The sequence below is a fragment of the Bactrocera neohumeralis genome, chromosome 4, assembly GCF_024586455.1.
Source record: "Bactrocera neohumeralis isolate Rockhampton chromosome 4, APGP_CSIRO_Bneo_wtdbg2-racon-allhic-juicebox.fasta_v2, whole genome shotgun sequence".
In the NCBI taxonomy this organism is placed as follows: Eukaryota; Metazoa; Arthropoda; class Insecta; order Diptera; family Tephritidae; genus Bactrocera; species Bactrocera neohumeralis.
In genome coordinates, this window is record NC_065921.1 from 63,071,734 (window position 1) to 63,090,183 (window position 18,450).

The 18,450-nt window shown below is 38.5% G+C and overlaps 3 protein-coding genes across 3 annotated transcripts; 1 reads left to right on the forward strand and 2 right to left on the reverse strand.

Moving 5' to 3' along the window:
- Positions 1 to 681: 681 nt before the first annotated feature.
- LOC126755535 (transcription factor Dp) lies at positions 682 to 6,380 on the reverse strand. The gene is given in 12 exon segments (XM_050468171.1): positions 682 to 1,637; positions 1,699 to 1,782; positions 1,945 to 2,027; positions 2,098 to 2,212; positions 2,215 to 2,332; positions 2,390 to 2,705; positions 2,775 to 2,845; positions 2,905 to 2,996; positions 3,058 to 3,112; positions 3,790 to 3,893; positions 5,494 to 5,845; positions 5,932 to 6,380. Coding segments are annotated over 11 exon segments (1,311 nt in total). The 5' UTR covers positions 5,591 to 5,845; positions 5,932 to 6,380; the 3' UTR covers positions 682 to 1,461.
- Positions 6,381 to 6,700: 320 nt separating this feature from the next.
- Positions 6,701 to 8,140, reverse strand: LOC126755540 (ribonuclease H2 subunit A). The gene has a single exon (XM_050468187.1). The coding sequence runs from the start codon at positions 7,992 to 7,994 to the stop codon at positions 6,858 to 6,860; it is 1,137 nt and encodes a 378-aa protein (XP_050324144.1). The 5' UTR covers positions 7,995 to 8,140; the 3' UTR covers positions 6,701 to 6,857.
- Positions 8,141 to 8,525: 385 nt separating this feature from the next.
- On the forward strand, positions 8,526 to 12,344 carry LOC126755531 (WD repeat-containing protein CG11141). Its single transcript, XM_050468167.1, has 5 exons — positions 8,526 to 8,962; positions 9,155 to 9,439; positions 9,501 to 10,146; positions 10,206 to 10,782; positions 11,243 to 12,344. The coding sequence occupies exons 1-5, from the start codon at positions 8,741 to 8,743 to the stop codon at positions 11,907 to 11,909; spliced, it is 2,397 nt and encodes a 798-aa protein (XP_050324124.1). The 5' UTR covers positions 8,526 to 8,740; the 3' UTR covers positions 11,910 to 12,344.
- Positions 12,345 to 18,450: the final 6,106 nt, after the last annotated feature.

The window sequence follows — 18,450 nt, forward strand, 5'->3', positions numbered from 1 at the left end:
CAATAATTATTTTTGATTAATTAATAATTTACCGTAACATTTAATAAAACTAGGTTGGATCTCTTTTTAATAACATATTTTATATGTTAAAAAATATACAATCAATTTAGAAAAAAAAACTACTTATGCAGAAGATATTGCCTTACAGTTTTCGGGGTGTGATGAAAAAAAAATTTTAAACGTTTCTTTACAATTGTTAAAAGAAATTGCTGGCCAAGAATAAATATGATATGAAGAAATAAGCAAAACACTAGAAGTATTCAAACAAAACCGATAATTTTAGTTTGTTATAGTTGCTTAATTATGCCCCTAAAATTATGCTTTAACATGTAGCAAATAATAAAAATATTTAAATTCTGCATAACTAAAGAGGACATTAATAATCAGTTCAATTCTTTGGAAATTATAGTATTAGTGGTGAAAACATCAATACAATAACTGTAAACATAGAGGATTTGTTTAACCAAATCCATATTGATAGATTTTGAACAAATCGGCTGAGGTGACAACCTTCCCCGCATATAAATAGGAATCCGTTCCGATTTTACATAACATTTTTATTGTTTGATAACACTTCGAAAGTTTTGCAAGCTTTTAAAAAATGCACTTGCTAAATCAATAAATGAAGGTAAACTTTTCAATGTGCTGGGAAAAATAAGAATAGAATTAGAACTGAAGCAGTTGAAAAAGTAACAAATAAAAAAATATTATTTTTTATTGCATAAAAGCTAAAATATTTAATTTGCTATTTTACTAAACATTTTGAATATAATTTTTTTATATTTATATAATCGAATTCATGCACAACTTTCACAAATCATCACATTTTAAATCACACCCCTTTTCTGAAAAAGTCTTATGCACGTTAAAAATTCATTACAAATTTGCAAATTGAAATGCAAAAACAAAAAACTGAATTAAGCCTAACAAATTCTCCACAGTGGAGAAATTTAAATAATAATATTGAAAAGCAAAAGTCTATTAAATGGTTAAAAGGCTTTGCCTTACATTCCTTAGCAGAGTACGGCAACACACAAGTACATTCAAGCTACGTTAGTCGTAATATACAGCCGCTGTCATCGCTCAAATTAATAAACAATTTGACATCTAAATAATTTTTAGTGTAACTAAGTTCTTTTTCGACACTTTGCTCCCGTTTTAATGCAAACCTAATAAGGCCGAAATGAATGAGAAACTGAAGGAGTCCTCTGTTGAATGACTGCTGGCTTCGGTGATCGTTGTGCTTACACCATTGGATGTAGTAGTTAAGCGGTTGAGCTGAGCTGGTGGTAACGCTTGTTGGTCTATTTCGGAAATTGGGCCAACACCGCCCACAGAAAATCCTTCGTTTGTTGAGGTTTTGTTATATAAACATAGATTATTGTTATTGTTGCTGTTGCAGCTGTTTATTTTGTAGTTGTATGTATTGTTGCTGTTATTGTACGCAACCATGAATTCGCCTCAATCAATATCGCTATTAAAATCTTCATCGTCATCATCATCATCACCAGTTTTAGCACAACCACGACCATTACCGCGAGAATAACCATGTGATGACGACTCATTCGTAAGTTCAGCATAGCCGCTCATGGTATCGTCATCCGAGTCACATGCCAAACCTTTGCCATTGCCATAAGCTGAAAACGAAAGAGTCAATTATTAAATAATCAATTTAAACGAAATAACAATTATTCATACCTTCTATGTACTTCTCGAAATTCGGTGGTACCAAATTCTTTGCTCGTTCGATGTCTTCGTGTGAGCACTCGCCCTTGTCCAAACCTTTGCAATTAAAAATTACAACATTAATAGAAGAATCAGAACATTTAAGGTTAGATAACGAAAAAATATTACAATGATACATAATAATAATATGATGTATAACCGCCGCATCTCTTCTCAAATTAAGAATTTTTAAATATAACAATTAAGTTTGCAACTTACCTCCAAGTAATCCCATGCGTTTCAGTACTTGGGCGTCATCGTGCATCTCGAATTGATCATCAAATTTGAAAATGTACTCGGATCTAGTGAAATTTATAGGTTGAATTTTATTATTTCCAAATATAATTTTTTTTTTTTTCAAATTGCACTCACTTGTCATTCGTAACGCTGCAATTAATTTTTGTTGATTTGTGCGTATTAACTATGATAAAGGGTAGCTGTATGGATGAATTGGGTGTTGGCACGTTGCCTTGCCGTTCTGCTTCTTATTGCGTTCGATTAAGCTCTTGAAAGCGACTTGGTGCAGCAACAGCTCATTTAATTGTTGATGTTTCTGTTGTATGCGTTGGCGACACTCTTCATTTTGTCTTTCCAGCTCAGAACATTGCTTTAAAAATTTATATTCATTAATGGAAACATTAAAATAAAGACAGTGCAAGCTTACCTCAGCTGAGTTTGATGGCAAGCCTATCCAACGTATCTCCTTTTTGTCTTTTGATATTATTTCCATGGCCATAAGAACGTTGAGCGCATCATAAACACGCCGACGTATATTCTTTTGATCACAGTTTGCTGAATCTATGGAATTCATATGTAGTTCCTCGGCAACCAATTCATCGGCCACTTCATTATATGTTGTAACACCCTTTTCCTTGACTTTTTCACAAACCTTAAGAGCAAAATGTCGCAACCCTTTACCCGCTTTTTCAGGCTTGCGTTGCCTTCGTGCCGAATTAGAATGTGGGCTACTAGTACTGTGTCTATTAGAAATATATAATGTTTTAAAATTACTATTATGGATTAAAATTAAGTGATATAAAGTTACTTACAGTTTTGATTTCATTTTTATATTAGTATTTGGTGTATATTTTGTATAACGCTCCTCCGTTTTGATGGTGACCTAAAATTATATATTACTTATTAATTAGTGAGAATTTTTATTGTAATTATCGCGCTTACCGTGTCGGGCGTTTCGTACTTAATCGCTGTGAATGTCGGCTGATGTTTGCCGCCACTGCTTTGAGTTGATATAACGGTATATGTGTTATTACCTAAAGATCAAACATATTTTTTTAGAATTTTCTATTAACTCATAGTAATATTAAAGCTTACTATCGCCACTTTGTAAATTATATCGGCTCAAATACTGTTGTTGACTTGAAGTAGCCTAAAGTGAAGCAAAACAAAAATAAATGTGATTAAAGTCATCAGTAAAGTAAAAAAAATTCTAAGTTGGTTTAATTATACACACACACACATGCATCGACAGCTGGTTCTAGCATACCGGAATTGACACGGATTTTATCCGGCCAAGGGCTGTCATTTCGACAATCTAACGCTCGGTAAGTTTGATATTAGAACAAATATTTTAAATAAAAACATATTCGCAAACTCTTAACGTATATGAGTTTAACTAAAATACAATTAAATATTTGGGAAAAAATTTTCACGCCATACGCCACACATGTTTAAAAAATTTTATAAGATATGTATGTAAAAGTATATAAATATATATGTATATGTACATATGTACATATATTATGTTCATCTTCACACATGCACATTTGTATAAAGAAAGAAAAAAAATATATTTGACCAGCTGATTATAACTAAAATAATAAACTTGACGTTTGGCGTGGCGTGACAGCATTGCGCATGCTCATGTTATATTAGGCAGCCTGGCACAATTACCTCAGAAGGTAGTGCGCCAATTTAGTAAACAGCCGCACACAACTCACTACGAACTCTTACATGTATCTTAAAATTGCAATTAACTTTGGCTTGTCAATTCTCACGCACTACAGACTACACTTGGCATTTTTTCTCCCTTCATTTATTACTTACCACCTGTGTGTGTGAGCCCGCGCTGGAGTTACGGGAACTGCCACTTGCGTTGCCGAGTGTTTCCTGCTTTATATCCTTTGGACTCAGTATCTTGACAAGCTTGCCTGTAAACAGAATAACATTAATGTGATGATCCGTACACATATGTAGATACACAAATCCATGTATGCTAGGTGTATGAATATGTAAGTGTATGTGCAATACAACTACGAATGCGGTAGCGAAAACAAAATATGTAGTAGCAATACATTTATGTATGGTAAGAATCATCGTGGCAACTAACGGAATAACATCATAGCTGAAGAAAATTAAACAAGTTAGCATCTTAAGAGTCGCTATGAAAAACTTGTGTTATTTCTCCTTAAATTATTCAACTATTTAAAACAATATATGGCTCGGAAAATTTTCCTGGCAGTAGCAATTCACAAATCTCTATTCGCATACAAAAAATTACTTACGCAGCACACGTTTGTAACCAGGAGATGACGTTTTGTGTTCATTGTGCGCTGCTCCAAGCTATATACGACTTATTTCCAATATACTACATAATAATTATTTGGTGCATTTAGAAGTCAATAGGCTTTAGTTTTTGAAGTTTAGAATTTATATTATAAGTCCATATATGTACATACGTAGGACGTATGTATTTGTCGAAATGCGGTAGATGTGGTATGTCAGCACCCCTTTATAACGCAGTACCAATATTAGAGCTAGTCAACAACAGAAGGCAAACAAAACATGCGAGTAATAAATACGGCGAAATGGCAGACACATTTTGATGCCTACATTTTTAAGCAACTAGCTTAATTAGGGTGGCAGTGTCAAAAATTTTCAGTCACCATTTTTCATATCATACTTAAGTAGGTGAACTACTTGATTTAAAAATATTTAAATTTTCTGATTTGCTATTTGCACAATGTTTGCACAATATTTCTCAAAAATAGCAAAATCTTGTAATAAAACTGTAATTCAGAAAAATTGATACTTATTGACAATAGACCAGCTTAAAAAATTGATATACCACCAATAAATAAATAAAATTTCATAATTTGCACATGTTTGAAATTTTTTAAAAATCCTTTGGAAGAAACTTGAAATTTATTAACAACGTTAACAAATATCAAAGCGGCAAGCAGAAACTATGCATAAATGCCGAGACATTATATCAAAAGCATTAGATGTTGCATCCGTCTTTACATCGAATGTCATGCAATGACAATGAACCATATTTAGGCTGAACTTTCAAAGTTGTCTAAATTTTGACTATTAGAGACTTTTTGTAATCTGGATACTGCATCTATACATTGTCACCGACTTGCTTCATTTCCTTTTCCGCTTTGTGTTTTCATTGCGTCTCCCTTTTCCCATTATTATTCATTTTTCTTTTACCTTGTACGACATGCACGTCTTGTCTGATTTACGTGCTTCTCACCCTCTTCTTGACCGCACTTCATTTCCCCATTCACATTTTATTCATATGCGTGCCGCCCAGCGCGATCTACACAATACTATCAAAAATCACCACAGGCATGAACAAATAACAACAGCAATGCGACCTCAACTGCCAACACGAGCACTGAAGCCAAGGTAACTACTTAACTTCGTTGCATCGCCGACAACCACTTACTGTAGTTTCTACAAATCTCAATTGTATCCCCATCCGTAAAGGATTATCAAAAGTAGTAAAGTAATCCTCTAACTCACCATTTACATCCTGGATTATACAGTTGATTTCACTTGTCGCCGATGCGGCAGCGGCTGAAGTTGTTGCTGTGACTATAGTCGCTGTTGAATGCGCCATTTTCGTATCGTTTTATCGTTGTCTTTCCTTCGTCTTTTGCTTTTTTATCAGTTCAATTTCTACTCCACCGTCCAGACACCTACGCACCGTAAAAAGCCAAGACTACAGACTATAAAAATTTGCGTGTAATCACGCCCCAATGCTCAAAGGATATTATTGCCGTCTCCTATGGTTTACCTTTGAGCTCCTGTAGTGGCTTTAAGTTCTTCTGACTGCTTATTGTTTATTATCGATATCTTCCCGCCTCAAACTCGCCTACAAGCAAAGGCAGTATATTATCTCACGATAATCCGCGAAAAAAAGAGTATAAGTGCAGATGCCTGAAAGGCGAAATTTCACACCTTTTTGGCGCTTTCCACTTATTTAAATGTCTCCAAATATTGGAAGACCGCAATATACAGACTTCTATTTTCAGAATCTCCTTTTCAGTGAATGCCTTTTTGTCGTATTGGAGGCAGAAAAATTTTATTCGACTCAAAATGGCGAGAGCAGCAGCAGCGGCAGTTCGAATTCCCCACCACAGCAGCGCGTTTTTTTTCTACCCGCACACACACCACACACCGAAAAATACGTTTTTTCCAGCCAATTTTTTACCCACTTACCCGACCCCGATTTTTATCAGCTTACTTGCAAAAAATTCACAAAATTCTAAATTTTATAAATTCTATATTTTTAAATTAATCACTTAACGTTAACTTAATGAAATCTTTGCACAAATTTAGCCTTAAAAAATTCGTGTGTGGAAAACGCGACTGCGATACTTTCGACGTGCTGCAGAAAGAGTAAGCAAATGGGCATGATAGAGGCGGAAAGCGCTCAGCTGATTATAGCGCGCCAAAGCGACCAAATCACGCATCTGGCAATGTTGTTTCTTTTCTGTGTATAAAAGGGATATTAGATATTAATTAGCAGAGAACGTAAATATAATTAAAAATTTATTCTATTAAACCAGACTGGAACAGATATACATAGTATGTGTGTTAAATACGAGGTCGTTTTTAGGTAATAAATGATAACAATAAATTATATTTTGCGAAAATAAGATTCTGAGTGTATCTCGTAAACGTTAATTTTACTGCAAGATTCTCCCTGTAGTGAAAGAACCAATGATGAATTTATAACGATTTTATTCGTCGCTATGCCCATATATGGGCAGTACTGCAGGTATGCCGTCAATATAACAATTTTTATATAGTGGATTTCTATTACAATTAAAAATTTATTACAGATTACATAATTTTTACATAGTACTTTAGTCTTAGTCTTATTAGAAATCGGTAATGCTATCTAGAAAACGTTCCCTAAAAAATCGACAGGGTTTACGTTGCACGTCGCCGTTTTTTGTCGCCCCTTTGAAAAACTGAGTTAACTTAGGCCCAGCATATTTCGGTTTTTGATCATCTGGTTCATCGAATTCCATTTCAAATACTTTATTCGCTAGAGCGTTCTCCGCCGTTGACCAGCTGAAACGTACAAGCCTTGGGAAACCGAACACCATGTCCAAATTCTCACTGAGAAAACGTTTAGTGACTGGATCACCTGGATAGCCACTACCAAATTTGGCAGAACTCAACTTGATTCCTTCGGGAAACTTCCATACCTTTAAAGCGGTGTCGCGAGTGACTTTAGCGCAAATACTAGCGGCTGAGACAATTGGATAAGTAGAATCTGCCTTTTTAGCGACAGTAATTTTAAATTGTGGAAATATTCCTTTCAACTTTTCTTGATATTTTTCTGGGGGTCCAACAGTATCCACATATACCTCAGCAATATTAACTCCTTCCTCAATAGCGCGTTTAATAAGTTCAATCGCTGATGTCATAGATACTTCATTGAGTGAACATTTTGAGCGTCGTAGCATGCTAGTGCTAATAACATTAGGTGAAATCAATTCTACAGACCAGCCAACACAATTCCGTGGTGTTTTCGAAGTATTCATTTCATTAAATATAAACTCACGCTTTTCTTCCGTTAATTGTTTGGAGTCAGCACACCCTAAATCGATTAATACTTGCTTTCTATTTAATGGGCAGAATGCTATGCCATAAACCATTGGACCGAGAACCGGACCACGTCCAGCTTCGTCTACACCCAGCATACATGGTTCAGTCTTGCAAATATCGGGCAGGTCCTGGAAATAAACAATGTTTTGGGAATTATCTCGTGCCGCAATAAATGGTCCCAAAGTTTTCAGTGAATCAATTTTATCCACAATCACATCGAAGGCTGGCGCAGATTCATCAAATTCAGGCTTTATGTCCTTGGTTAGAGATATTTCTTCTTTAACATCAACTTCTTTCTGTTCATTCTCTTCTTTGATTTTTTCAATTTTTTGTTTTATCTCAACTTCATTTGGTTCAGTCTTGATAATTTTCTTGGGTGGTTCCTCTTGAATAAAATCCATAACTTTGTTTCAAAATGCACTTTATTATATGGTGGTGCATATGTTTTTATATGGCTGTTTTGATTGCTTGTTTTCGCGCCTTTTGATTTGTTTACATTTTTTGTTTATGGTTGCCACTAAATTTCTCTGCTGCATAACATATAAAACAAGTAAATTTTCTACTTCTTAATAATCTTTAAACATAAAAAGCAATATTTTTATTTGAGAAGAATTAATTTATGAGTAGTATACTGTTTATAAATTAAAATGTAGGCGCTATAAATTTATTAACGAAATACCTTTATGATTCCACTTGAGTTGGGCAGTTCTAGTAAACAGCTGTTTCTGTAGTGGCGAAAATTTGCAAGTGTTTATAATTCTTGCTTTTATCCCTATAGTATAATGACGTCCAAATAGTATAATAATAACAATAGCTGATACTTGAAATTTTATTAAATTTTTCATATTTATGTACATATAAATAAGTAGTTTTTGATGTTTGGTTTAGAAAAATTAAAAACAAATACATCATTGAATTTATTCGTCGTTTAATTCCAATGGGATTAAAATCTCTAAAATTTTACCTGAAATATGGTAGCGTGGCAGTTCAGCTGATTTGTTTACCGCTTACTTGTTGTTTTTGCTTTTATGTTGACATATCATTACAAGGCGAAAACGGAATAAAGTAAATAAACAAATAAAAAATTTTAGGAAAAGTAATTATAATAAAAAATTGTGAAAGGAAATACCTAATTAATCATCATTCGATGAACTCCAAGGAACTTTATTCGATACGAGAATGGGCACCTTTAACAGATATTATGGAAAAGATTCCTGTTCGTATGATACGAGCACTTGGCATATTCCCAGCAGATTTAAATATAACTTGTGTCGATGCAATTTCGGAATTTATAGCATTAGGCAGTGACGCTGGGATTGTTTTTTGGTATGACCGGTACACCGGCGAATTGCAGAAGCTGCGCACAGAGGTAAAGTTAAACATTTTTTAAATTTAAAGTTATCCTTGATATGCCTTTCTATACCACACCTACGTTTTTAAATGACTCATGCACTGTAAGGATGCACCCATATTTGATGTTTGATTATATATAAATTGCGTGCCCAAAGTATTTTTACTTATTAACTAATCAATTCTAATGTCATGTGCGCCGTTAATCTAGTTTCCGGCTCGCATTACTTGTGTCAAAATTGTCAATTCGGTGGAGTATATGGTAGCAGCAGGAAATGGTAGTGGTCAAGTGAGTGTTTTTCAAATACAAAAACAACTACCACCAGATTTGAATTTGGTTGCACCATGTGCTCGAGTCAAGCCCATTGAAAGATACAATATACGTGACTTGCATAGCTGCGCCATAAGCTGTGTAGAATGGTCTAAGAACGGCATGAAACTTTATTCAGGTGATCGACAAGGCATTGTAGTATTAACGGAATTTGATTTTCAAGCAGTAAGTTATTTTAGTATAATGTTAAAGCTCTTAGGTATATTATCTTAGTTTTAATCTCCAGCATATCAGCAAATCGACCGAAATACTTAGCGAGGCGTATGAAATCGTACAGCTTAGTGTTTTCCAGAGTTACTTGCTCGTGTCCACACTATATCGTTCCATTGTATGCCAGTTCAGTATTGTTACCGGGCAATGGCAAGTTACACAAGTTGGAAAGAAAGATCGAAAAGTTTTGTCGGATTGTGGTGGCATATTCCTTAAACAACAAAACTGTCGTCCAGTCTTGATATGTGGTCGTCCAGGATTACGATTTTGGATTGCTGATACCGAGGGTAATGTGGAAAAAACATTACTTTTTCGCGAAGCTGTGGCGCGTAGTCCTTCCTGGGAAATACCAATACTTAATCCTAAATCAATGTGTTGCGAACGAAATATAACTTCGAATGCTAATTTTGCCGATAACGACGAAATTAACAGAAGTTTTGGTGCAATACAACTGTATAAGGGCGATGATGATATGCTGATCGTTACACATGACGAATCCACATTGTATTTGCTAAATTTGGATCGTCTGCGCGTCGAAGCTGTGGCACGAGGTTTTCGAAAAATACTTGATTTTTGTGTGTGTGATAAGGAAATTTTCGTTTTGGAAGGTACACGTTCTTTGCTTCGGCTGGCGCCTATGCCAGAGAAGCCGAGTAAAACTGGTATTTAAATATCTACATTGAAACTATTATTTTCAGTTTTAACAATATATTCTATTTAGCCAAAATAATTTTCAATCCGTCAATGCCGCCCCCAGTTCCTTTGCTAGGTGCTTCAATCGCCGGTGCACTTGATTCGCCCGCTGAGTCGTTTGAACCACCCGAGCAGCCACTGGGTAAAGCGGAAGAATGTTTTGAATTACCGCCTGTTGAGTTACTCAATTTAAATGTACCAATAGAATTGGCTGTAGAATCGCCACGCGCTGAACAAAATCGTCGTTTGGAGATTTTTAATCAGATTTCTGAAATGGATTTCGACCAATCTATATTGCATCATAGCGGCATATCACAAAGTGTTGGCGGTCGGAAAAAACGTTCACGACGCAGCCGAGATCGGGAGAATGCTTTAAAGAGTAGCAGCAGCGAAGTTGTGGCACCAACAAAGTCACAGGGCATTGTAGAAATTGGTCGTGTTGCAGAGCCAGAAACAGATTTGGAAACACCAGGTAAAACCCTGACAGCTGTTGAAGTTGTGGAGACAAAAACCAACGTAAAGCATACAACAACTCAGCCAACATTAATGAATAGCAGTTTTTGCGCAACCACAACTTCAAAAAATACAGAAAGTAATCAACCGAGGTGAGCACATGACTATTATTTAAATTTTTAAATTTTACAATCTTTTATACCCGTACTGGGTAAATTAAGTTTGCAACGAAGTTTGTAAACCCATAAAGTATATATGTACATATATATGATCAGTGTAACGAGCTAAGTCAATTTTGCCATATCCGCTGTCCGTCTATCCGTGTTTCTGTATATAAAAGCGCGCCGATTTTTTTTATTATGCAGGAAATGTTCTATGGATCATTCGGAACAACTTTTCTTAAGAGACTATGAGTCTAAATCCGATCCATTGTACTTTGTTGAGATTTCCACTAGGAACTAATACTTGTATATGTATCTGTCAAACTAACATAACAAATGTACCTGTCATATTGAGAATATTTTCTTAAAGTGTACAAATAAACGTATTATTATATTTCATTCATTTATAAACATAGATATGTATGTATGTATTTTTCTTTATATCAAACAGCAAAACAAATGCAACATTGAAAACCAAATCACATTGTGGTTCTCTATCGACACCATTGTCGCCCGCTTCACCTGACAAACAAAAGTTTTCCATAAAACCCAAAAGTCTCGCTGAAGAATTAAATTTAGCTGGCGTTTCATTTGGTCCTAAACAATCTAGTTTGGAATGTGCAACACCATCTCCAATACACTCTCCGCCTGCTGCACCAGCTTCCACTCCCACGCCAATGCCACTGAAAGATCTCGCCCAAGCATATCCCAAACAAACTAAAGTCGAAGATGCTGGTGTCCAGACAACGCCACGCAAAAAGCTCTACTACATGGAGGAAGCCGACGCCGAAGATAATATTTACTCAGAGTACACCGCTGGACAACCAATCGATGACTTGTGTCATGCAGCTTTGCGTGCCGCAACTCTAGTGGAGGAATATGAACAAGAAGACGTTAGTACCAAAGCGTCCGTTCAGTCAGCCCAACGTCAAGTCTCACCCGAACATTTACAATTCGTTTGTACACAGCCGGTGAATGAGGAGATTAATAGTTTCCTACCAGACTTTCGACGCGCATGTGATCCGTACGCAATGCCGCCTAAGGTGCAGCATAAAACTCCGCCACCTTCTGCCGAGTCTAATGGAAGTTCCAGTGAATGGGAGTTTTTGGATAATTGAAATGATAAAATGTCCTTTTAAGTATCATTCCGTGAAGTAGAGATTTTTAACCATTACACATCACATATGAAAGTTTTAAATCAGCTCGCTTTGTAATAGTGCGGCCGAACTACATTTTAATTATCAATATTAATGTTACGTAAATCATTTTGGCGCTTTTGCACATTGGCTTATAAAATCTTATTTTTAAATAACCAACATATGTATTATATTATGGTATATTGTATTATCTAAACCTTTTACCTACTATTAGTGTTTTGTTCAATATTTTAACAATTTTTTGTTTGCAAATTTGTAGCTAAAATAGCATCGCTTATGCTTTATGAATCTGTATGTTAGAAAAGCAACTCAATTATGCATTTATTTGCAATTCGCATACGTATGTACGTATGTAAAAATCTATACCAAATAAAATTTATATATGTATATGCTTCATTATGTGGTTTTGTATACTTAGGTAGGTAGGTAGGAGTGCAGCCCTATCGGGCTCAATTAGCACTTGATGTGCCATTTTGATACACTATTCGTAGAACCTCCTGTATCTGTTATTACGTTTCACTTTCTCTCTCAAACCATTTTGAGGTTTCGATGAAACTACTTATGTAGTATGTCCGATATGCTTTTGGTGGAAATCCATTCAAGGTTTGCTGCTTGGTGGATTCCGAGTGTTTTGTGTCGAATCTGTGCTAGAGCTGGGCATTCGCAGAGAAAGTGGAAGATTGTTTCCTTGTTCCCTGCTACTCCGCAGCCACGGCAGATGTCGTTGTAGGGCATACCCATTTTGGACGCATGTTCCCCAAATGGCCAGTGCCCTGTTGTGGTAGCTGTTATTCTGTAAATACTTTTTCTTGACCTATTTAATAAGTCGTTGGTTTTTTCCTGTCATATGTTGGCCATAATTGTTTGGTTATGACGCATTTTGTAATGTTTTTCCACCTGTTGTTTGCAATTTGTTGAAATTGTCTATTGATCTCTCCTTTCATCGATCCCAGCGGGCTTGGTATTAGCTCCGCCTCGGATTCATTGAGGAAAGCTCCTGCCTTTGCCAACTCGTCTGCTTTTTCGTTACCGAAAATGTTCCTGTGGCCGGGAACCCAGATCAAGTTTAGTTGGAGCTTGTCTTTTATTGAGCTTAGTGCTCTCTTGCAGTTGTGAACTATACTGGAATTTGTAATGGGTGAACACAATGCCAGGAGGGCCGCCTGGCTATCCGTAAATATAGTTGCTTTATGTATATTCCCGTGGTTTTCTAATAGAACTTCGCAGGCTTTTTCTATGCCTAGTACTTCTGCTTGGAAGATGCTAGCCGAGTTCGGTAGACGTATAGAGTGAGATATGCCTAGATCAGCGGAGAATACCCCCGAGCCTACTCCGCAATCCATTTTGGACCCGTCGGTATAGACTGAGGTGGTATCTTCCTCTACTATTGAACCTCTTCTCCATTCTCGTCTAGATGGTATCCTCACCTGGAAGTGTCTATTGAAATCCAGCTTTGGGAGAATGTAGTCTGATTTATTAATGGTGAGCTTGTTTACAATTTTTTTTTTTTGTGATCATTGGTACTGATTTTTACGTGGCGGGTCCCAAACCCAGCGCACAACCCTATGTAGGGGAATGTTTCGCCTTCTCACTTTAGCTCGCCTTCGAACGGATGTTCTTAGGCTACCCAGAGGATACTTGGTCAAAGACCGGTAGTAGTGAGCTGCTTGAGCCATGTGTAAAAGGTTTCAGGCCACTCCCAAGTGAATGGCGATCAGAGAACTTTCCTCACTTGCGTGAACTTCTACACATGACTCCATCCTACACGACGATGGAGCAGACGTTCCATTGCCCAACCATGAAGAAGTTCGAATAACAATTACCCGCCTGAAGAACAACAAAGCGGCGGGGACCGATAGATTGCCGGTCGAGCTATTCAAACACGGCGGCGGGGAACTGATAAGGAGCATGCATCAGCTTCTTTGTAAAATATGGTTGGACGAAAGCATGCCCAACGATTGGAATTTAAGTGTGCTATGCCCAATCTATAAAAAAGGTGACCCCACAATCTGCGCCAACTACCGTGGGATTAGGCTCCTCAACATCGCATATAAGGTTCTATCGAGCGTGTTGTGTGAAAGATTAAAGCTCACCGTCAACAAACTGATGGGACCTTATCAGTGTGGCTTTAGACCTGGAAAATCAACAACCGACCAGATATTTACCATGCGCCAAATCTTGGAAAAGACCCGTGAAAGGAGAATCGACACACACCACCTCTTCGTCTATTTCAAAGCTGCTTTCGACAGAACGAAAAGGAGCTGCCTTTATGCCGCGATGTCTGAATTTGGTATCCCCGCAAAACTAATACGGCTGTGTAAACTGACGTTGAGTAACACCAAAAGCTCCGTCAGAATCGGGAAGGACCTCTCCGAGCCGTTCGATACCAAACGAGGTTTCAGACAAGGCGACTCCCTATCGTGCGACTTCTTCAACTTGCTTCTAGAGAAAATAGTTCGAGCAGCAGAACTAAATAGAGAAGGTACCATCTTCTATAAGAGTGTACAGCTGATATCAATATCATCGGCCTCAACAGTTCTGCTTTCTCCAGACTGGACAAGGAAGCACAGAAAATGGGTCTGGCAGTGAACGAGGGCAAGACGAAATATCTCCTGTCATCAAACAAACAGTCGTCGCACTCGCTACTTGGCTCTCACGTCACTGTTGACAGTCATAACTTTGAAGTTGTAGATAATTTCGTCTATTTAGGAACCAGTATTAACACCATCAACAACGTCAGCCTGGAAATCCAACGCAGGATTGCTCTTGCCAACAGGTGCTACTTCGGACTGAAGAGGCAATTGAAAAGTAAAGTCCTCTCTCGACGAACAAAACTCCCTGCTATACGGTGCAGAGGCTTGGGCGATGACAGCAACCGATGAGTCGACGTTACGAGTTTTCGAGATAAAAATTCTGCGAAAGATTTATGGTCCTTTGCGCATTGGCCACGGCGAATATCGCATTCGATACGACGACATTGACATAGTTCAGCGAATTAAAAGACAGCGGCTACGCTGGCTAGGTCATGTTGTCCGGATGGATGAAAACACTCCAGCTCTGAAAGTATTCGACGCAGTACTCGCCGGGGGAAGCAGAGGAAGAGGAAGACCTCCACTCCGTTGGAAGGACCAAGTGGAGAAGGACCTGGCTTCGCTTGGAATATCCAATTGGCGCCACGTAGCGAAAAGAAGAAACGACTGGCGCGCTGTTGTTAACTCGGCTATAATCGCGTAAGCGGTGTCTACGCCAATTAAGAAGAAGAAGAGTTTGTTTAGAATTACACTATGCCCGTAGTTCTGCTGATTCCAACTTCCTAATTCTTTTATTCCACCACCAGAGCTCCATATGTAAGTATAGGTCTTATGAAAGCCGTATACATCCACATGATTATACTTGGTTTAAGGCCCCAATTCTTGTTGACGATTTTCTTACAAGTATAGTAGGCCATGTATGCTTTGTTTATTCTTTTTTCTATATTTATTTTCCAGGACAGTTTGGTGTCAATCTCCACCCCCAAGTATTTAGCTGTGGGGGATAGAGTGAGTGTTGTACCGTTTAGTACCGGAAGTTGAAGCTGAGGTATTTTGGGTCTGCTTGTGAATAGCATCAGTTCTGTTTTGTTCGGGTTAACTCCTAGACCATTGTTTTTAGCCCATAGGTTTAACCTACGAAGTGCTCTTTCCATAATCTCGCTGACTGTTGAAGGAAACATACCTGAAACCAACAACCCTATATCGTCTGCATACGCTACTGCTTTCACTCCTCCAATCGTTTAGTTGGAGTAGTATTTCGTTCAGCGCTGCAACCCATAGAAGCGGAGAGAGGACCCCCCCTTGAGGCGTCCCTCTACTCACATAGCTTGTTTGTGTTGCAAGCGCCGTTTGAAGCTATAATCTTCCTATTCTCAAGCATCGATAGTATCCATCTGCACATAGTGTCGTCTATGCCACCATGTGCCAGAGAATTAATTATTGCATTTACTTCTATGTTGTTGAAGGCGCCCTCTATGTCTAGAAATGCAGCCATGGTGTGTTGTTTGTGGTGTAGTGATTTTTCAATTACACTTATCACCTCGTGAAGGGCGGTTTCGGTTGATCGGCCCTTCATGTACGCATGTTGGGACTTCGATAACTTCTCCGCCATTATTGTTCTTACGTGTAGATCTATTAGTCTTTCTAGTACCTTCAGCATAAAGGAGGTAAGGCTTATAGGTCTAAAATCCTTGGCATTCTCGTGTGTTCTTCTGCCTGGTTTTGGAAGCAACACAACTTTACTCCTTTTCCAACTTCTTGGGATGTAAGATAGTTGAATGCTAGCTTTGTATATATTTTCAAGCCTTAGAACCATTGGTTCTACCATTTTTTGCAGCATTATGGGCCTAATACCGTCAGGACTTGCCGCTTTAAATAGTGCAAAACTATTTATGGCATATTTGATTTTTCTTTTGTCTACTATTTGGCTTCGATAGTCAGCTGCGTTCAGCGGTGGTTCTGGTTGAACCCTCGTTGAAGGTGTTTGCTGACTCCCGGGGAAGTGCGTTGTGATTAGTACTCTTTTGCCGAGGAGGTCAAATCACTTCCCTCCGCCCTAATGTAGGCAGTATTAATATGATCTTTGGATAGCATTTTACTCAGCCTAGCGGCTTCTCTGCAACTTTCTATCGATGTGCAGAAAGATCGCCATGAGTCGTTTTCAGCTTTCCTGACTGCTTTTTTGTATTCTTTCATAATGTCTTTATATGGCTGCCAGATTTTGGTTCTAAAACTCTCAATGAAAGCTTTCCTTAGTTGTGTTCTCAAATTCTTGAGTTCACTGTTCCACCAAGGAAGAGACTTTCTCTTTTTCAAAACTGTTAGCGGAGTAGATTTATTAAAAGTTGTGGTTAAGATTTTTTCCAACTTCTCTACTTCTGAATCTAATTCCTCAGGATTTCTGATACTCTTATTGACTCCCTTTTCAAGGCATTTTGTTGCTATACTGGTAAATTTTCCCCATGCCGTTCTTCTAGGGTTCCGGTATGTGAGAGGCGCACTGTACTTCTCGCGGATGCTGAAGAGTATCCAGGAGTGATCCGACATGGAAGGCTCATCGGATACCCTCCAGTTATCCACAAAGAGACTGTCTGTGCCTGTTGATAGCGTGAGGTCAAGCACTTCCTTCCACCCCGGAAACCTATCCGAGCTTGGGAAAATAAAAGTTGGCTTATCGCCCTTGTTGCAAATTCTTAGATTACTATTCAAAATATACTGCAAGAGTGACTCACCTCTGGTGTTTATACTGGAGCTACCCCATACGGTGTGCCTTGCGTTTGCATTACACCCTATTAGGACATCATCCTTCCTGTTCTCCTCTATTAGTCTGGTGAGCGGGGCCGGTGGTAAGCCTTCGTCATGGGCCAAGTAGGCCGAGATCAAGTAGAAGGGCTTTTCCTTCTGTTCCACCTTTACCACTGTGATATCTGCTGTGCTGTAATTAGGACAAATAAATGCATTTATACTTTTATTGATAAGAATGCATGCCTCTGTTCCGTGTGTAAAACAGGTTATAGTTGCTGCTGTTTAGCCCTTTAATGGTATCTTCATTGACCCAAGGCTCCTGTACTAGGCTGATGTCGATGCCCCCCTCGTTCACGAGGGTTGTCAGATTCGCTGTACCACTCTTCGAGTGCTGTAGGTTTATCTGGACGCATCTTATGTTATTGGGAATCTAGGGTTTCTTCGATGCCCACATTCCTTAGCAACTGGCTGGCGTCGTCGACCTCTTCCGTGTCGTCTTCGTCAGCCGCTTTGTCGCCTTGGAAGATTTTTAGTCTGGCCTTGCGGATTCCGAAGCTGATTTTGTAGTCAGTCTTCTTCAGAGCCTCAATGGACTCATCACAAATAGCCACTAGTATTGGCTTGGTTGCTTTATTCAGTTTTTCCTTCTTGATTAGCTGCCACTCATCTATACCAGGTATAGATTTGTTCTGCAGCTTAATGCACCTCAGGAGTTTTTCGCCTGGCTCCTCTAGAGGGGGTAACCAAATGCGAGCACGAGGTCTCTTCGGAATTTCCTTGGCGGGTGTAAGCCTCAATTGGAGGCCTACAAAGGCTTTGCTAATTTTAGCAACACTACCCGTCAGGAAATCTAGCGAGGCCTGGTCCGCGCACTTGATGACCTTGTAGCCCCTGAGGGTCTCAGGTGAGGACCCGCAGGATTGTCGAGTACATAGCTTAGCACCATACTTGACAATCTGACGTCGATCTCCACCCATCTGTCCTGTATTGTGCCCGGAGAGGAGGAATTTCCATCTATGATGGCCTCCTGCAGGCTATCCTGGCTACATCGCAGAAATGCCTTGCCGTTGTTGTGCTGCTGTGTTCACCTTCACTCCGCCTCGGTTTTTTGGGCTGAGTTCCAGGTACCTCTGTGATGGAGCGATTTCTCTTCTGAGAAGTGCTCTCTCGTTTGCTCTCTTCTTGAGGTCGTGATTGCTTCCTTTTCAGGTAGTCTTCATATTCCT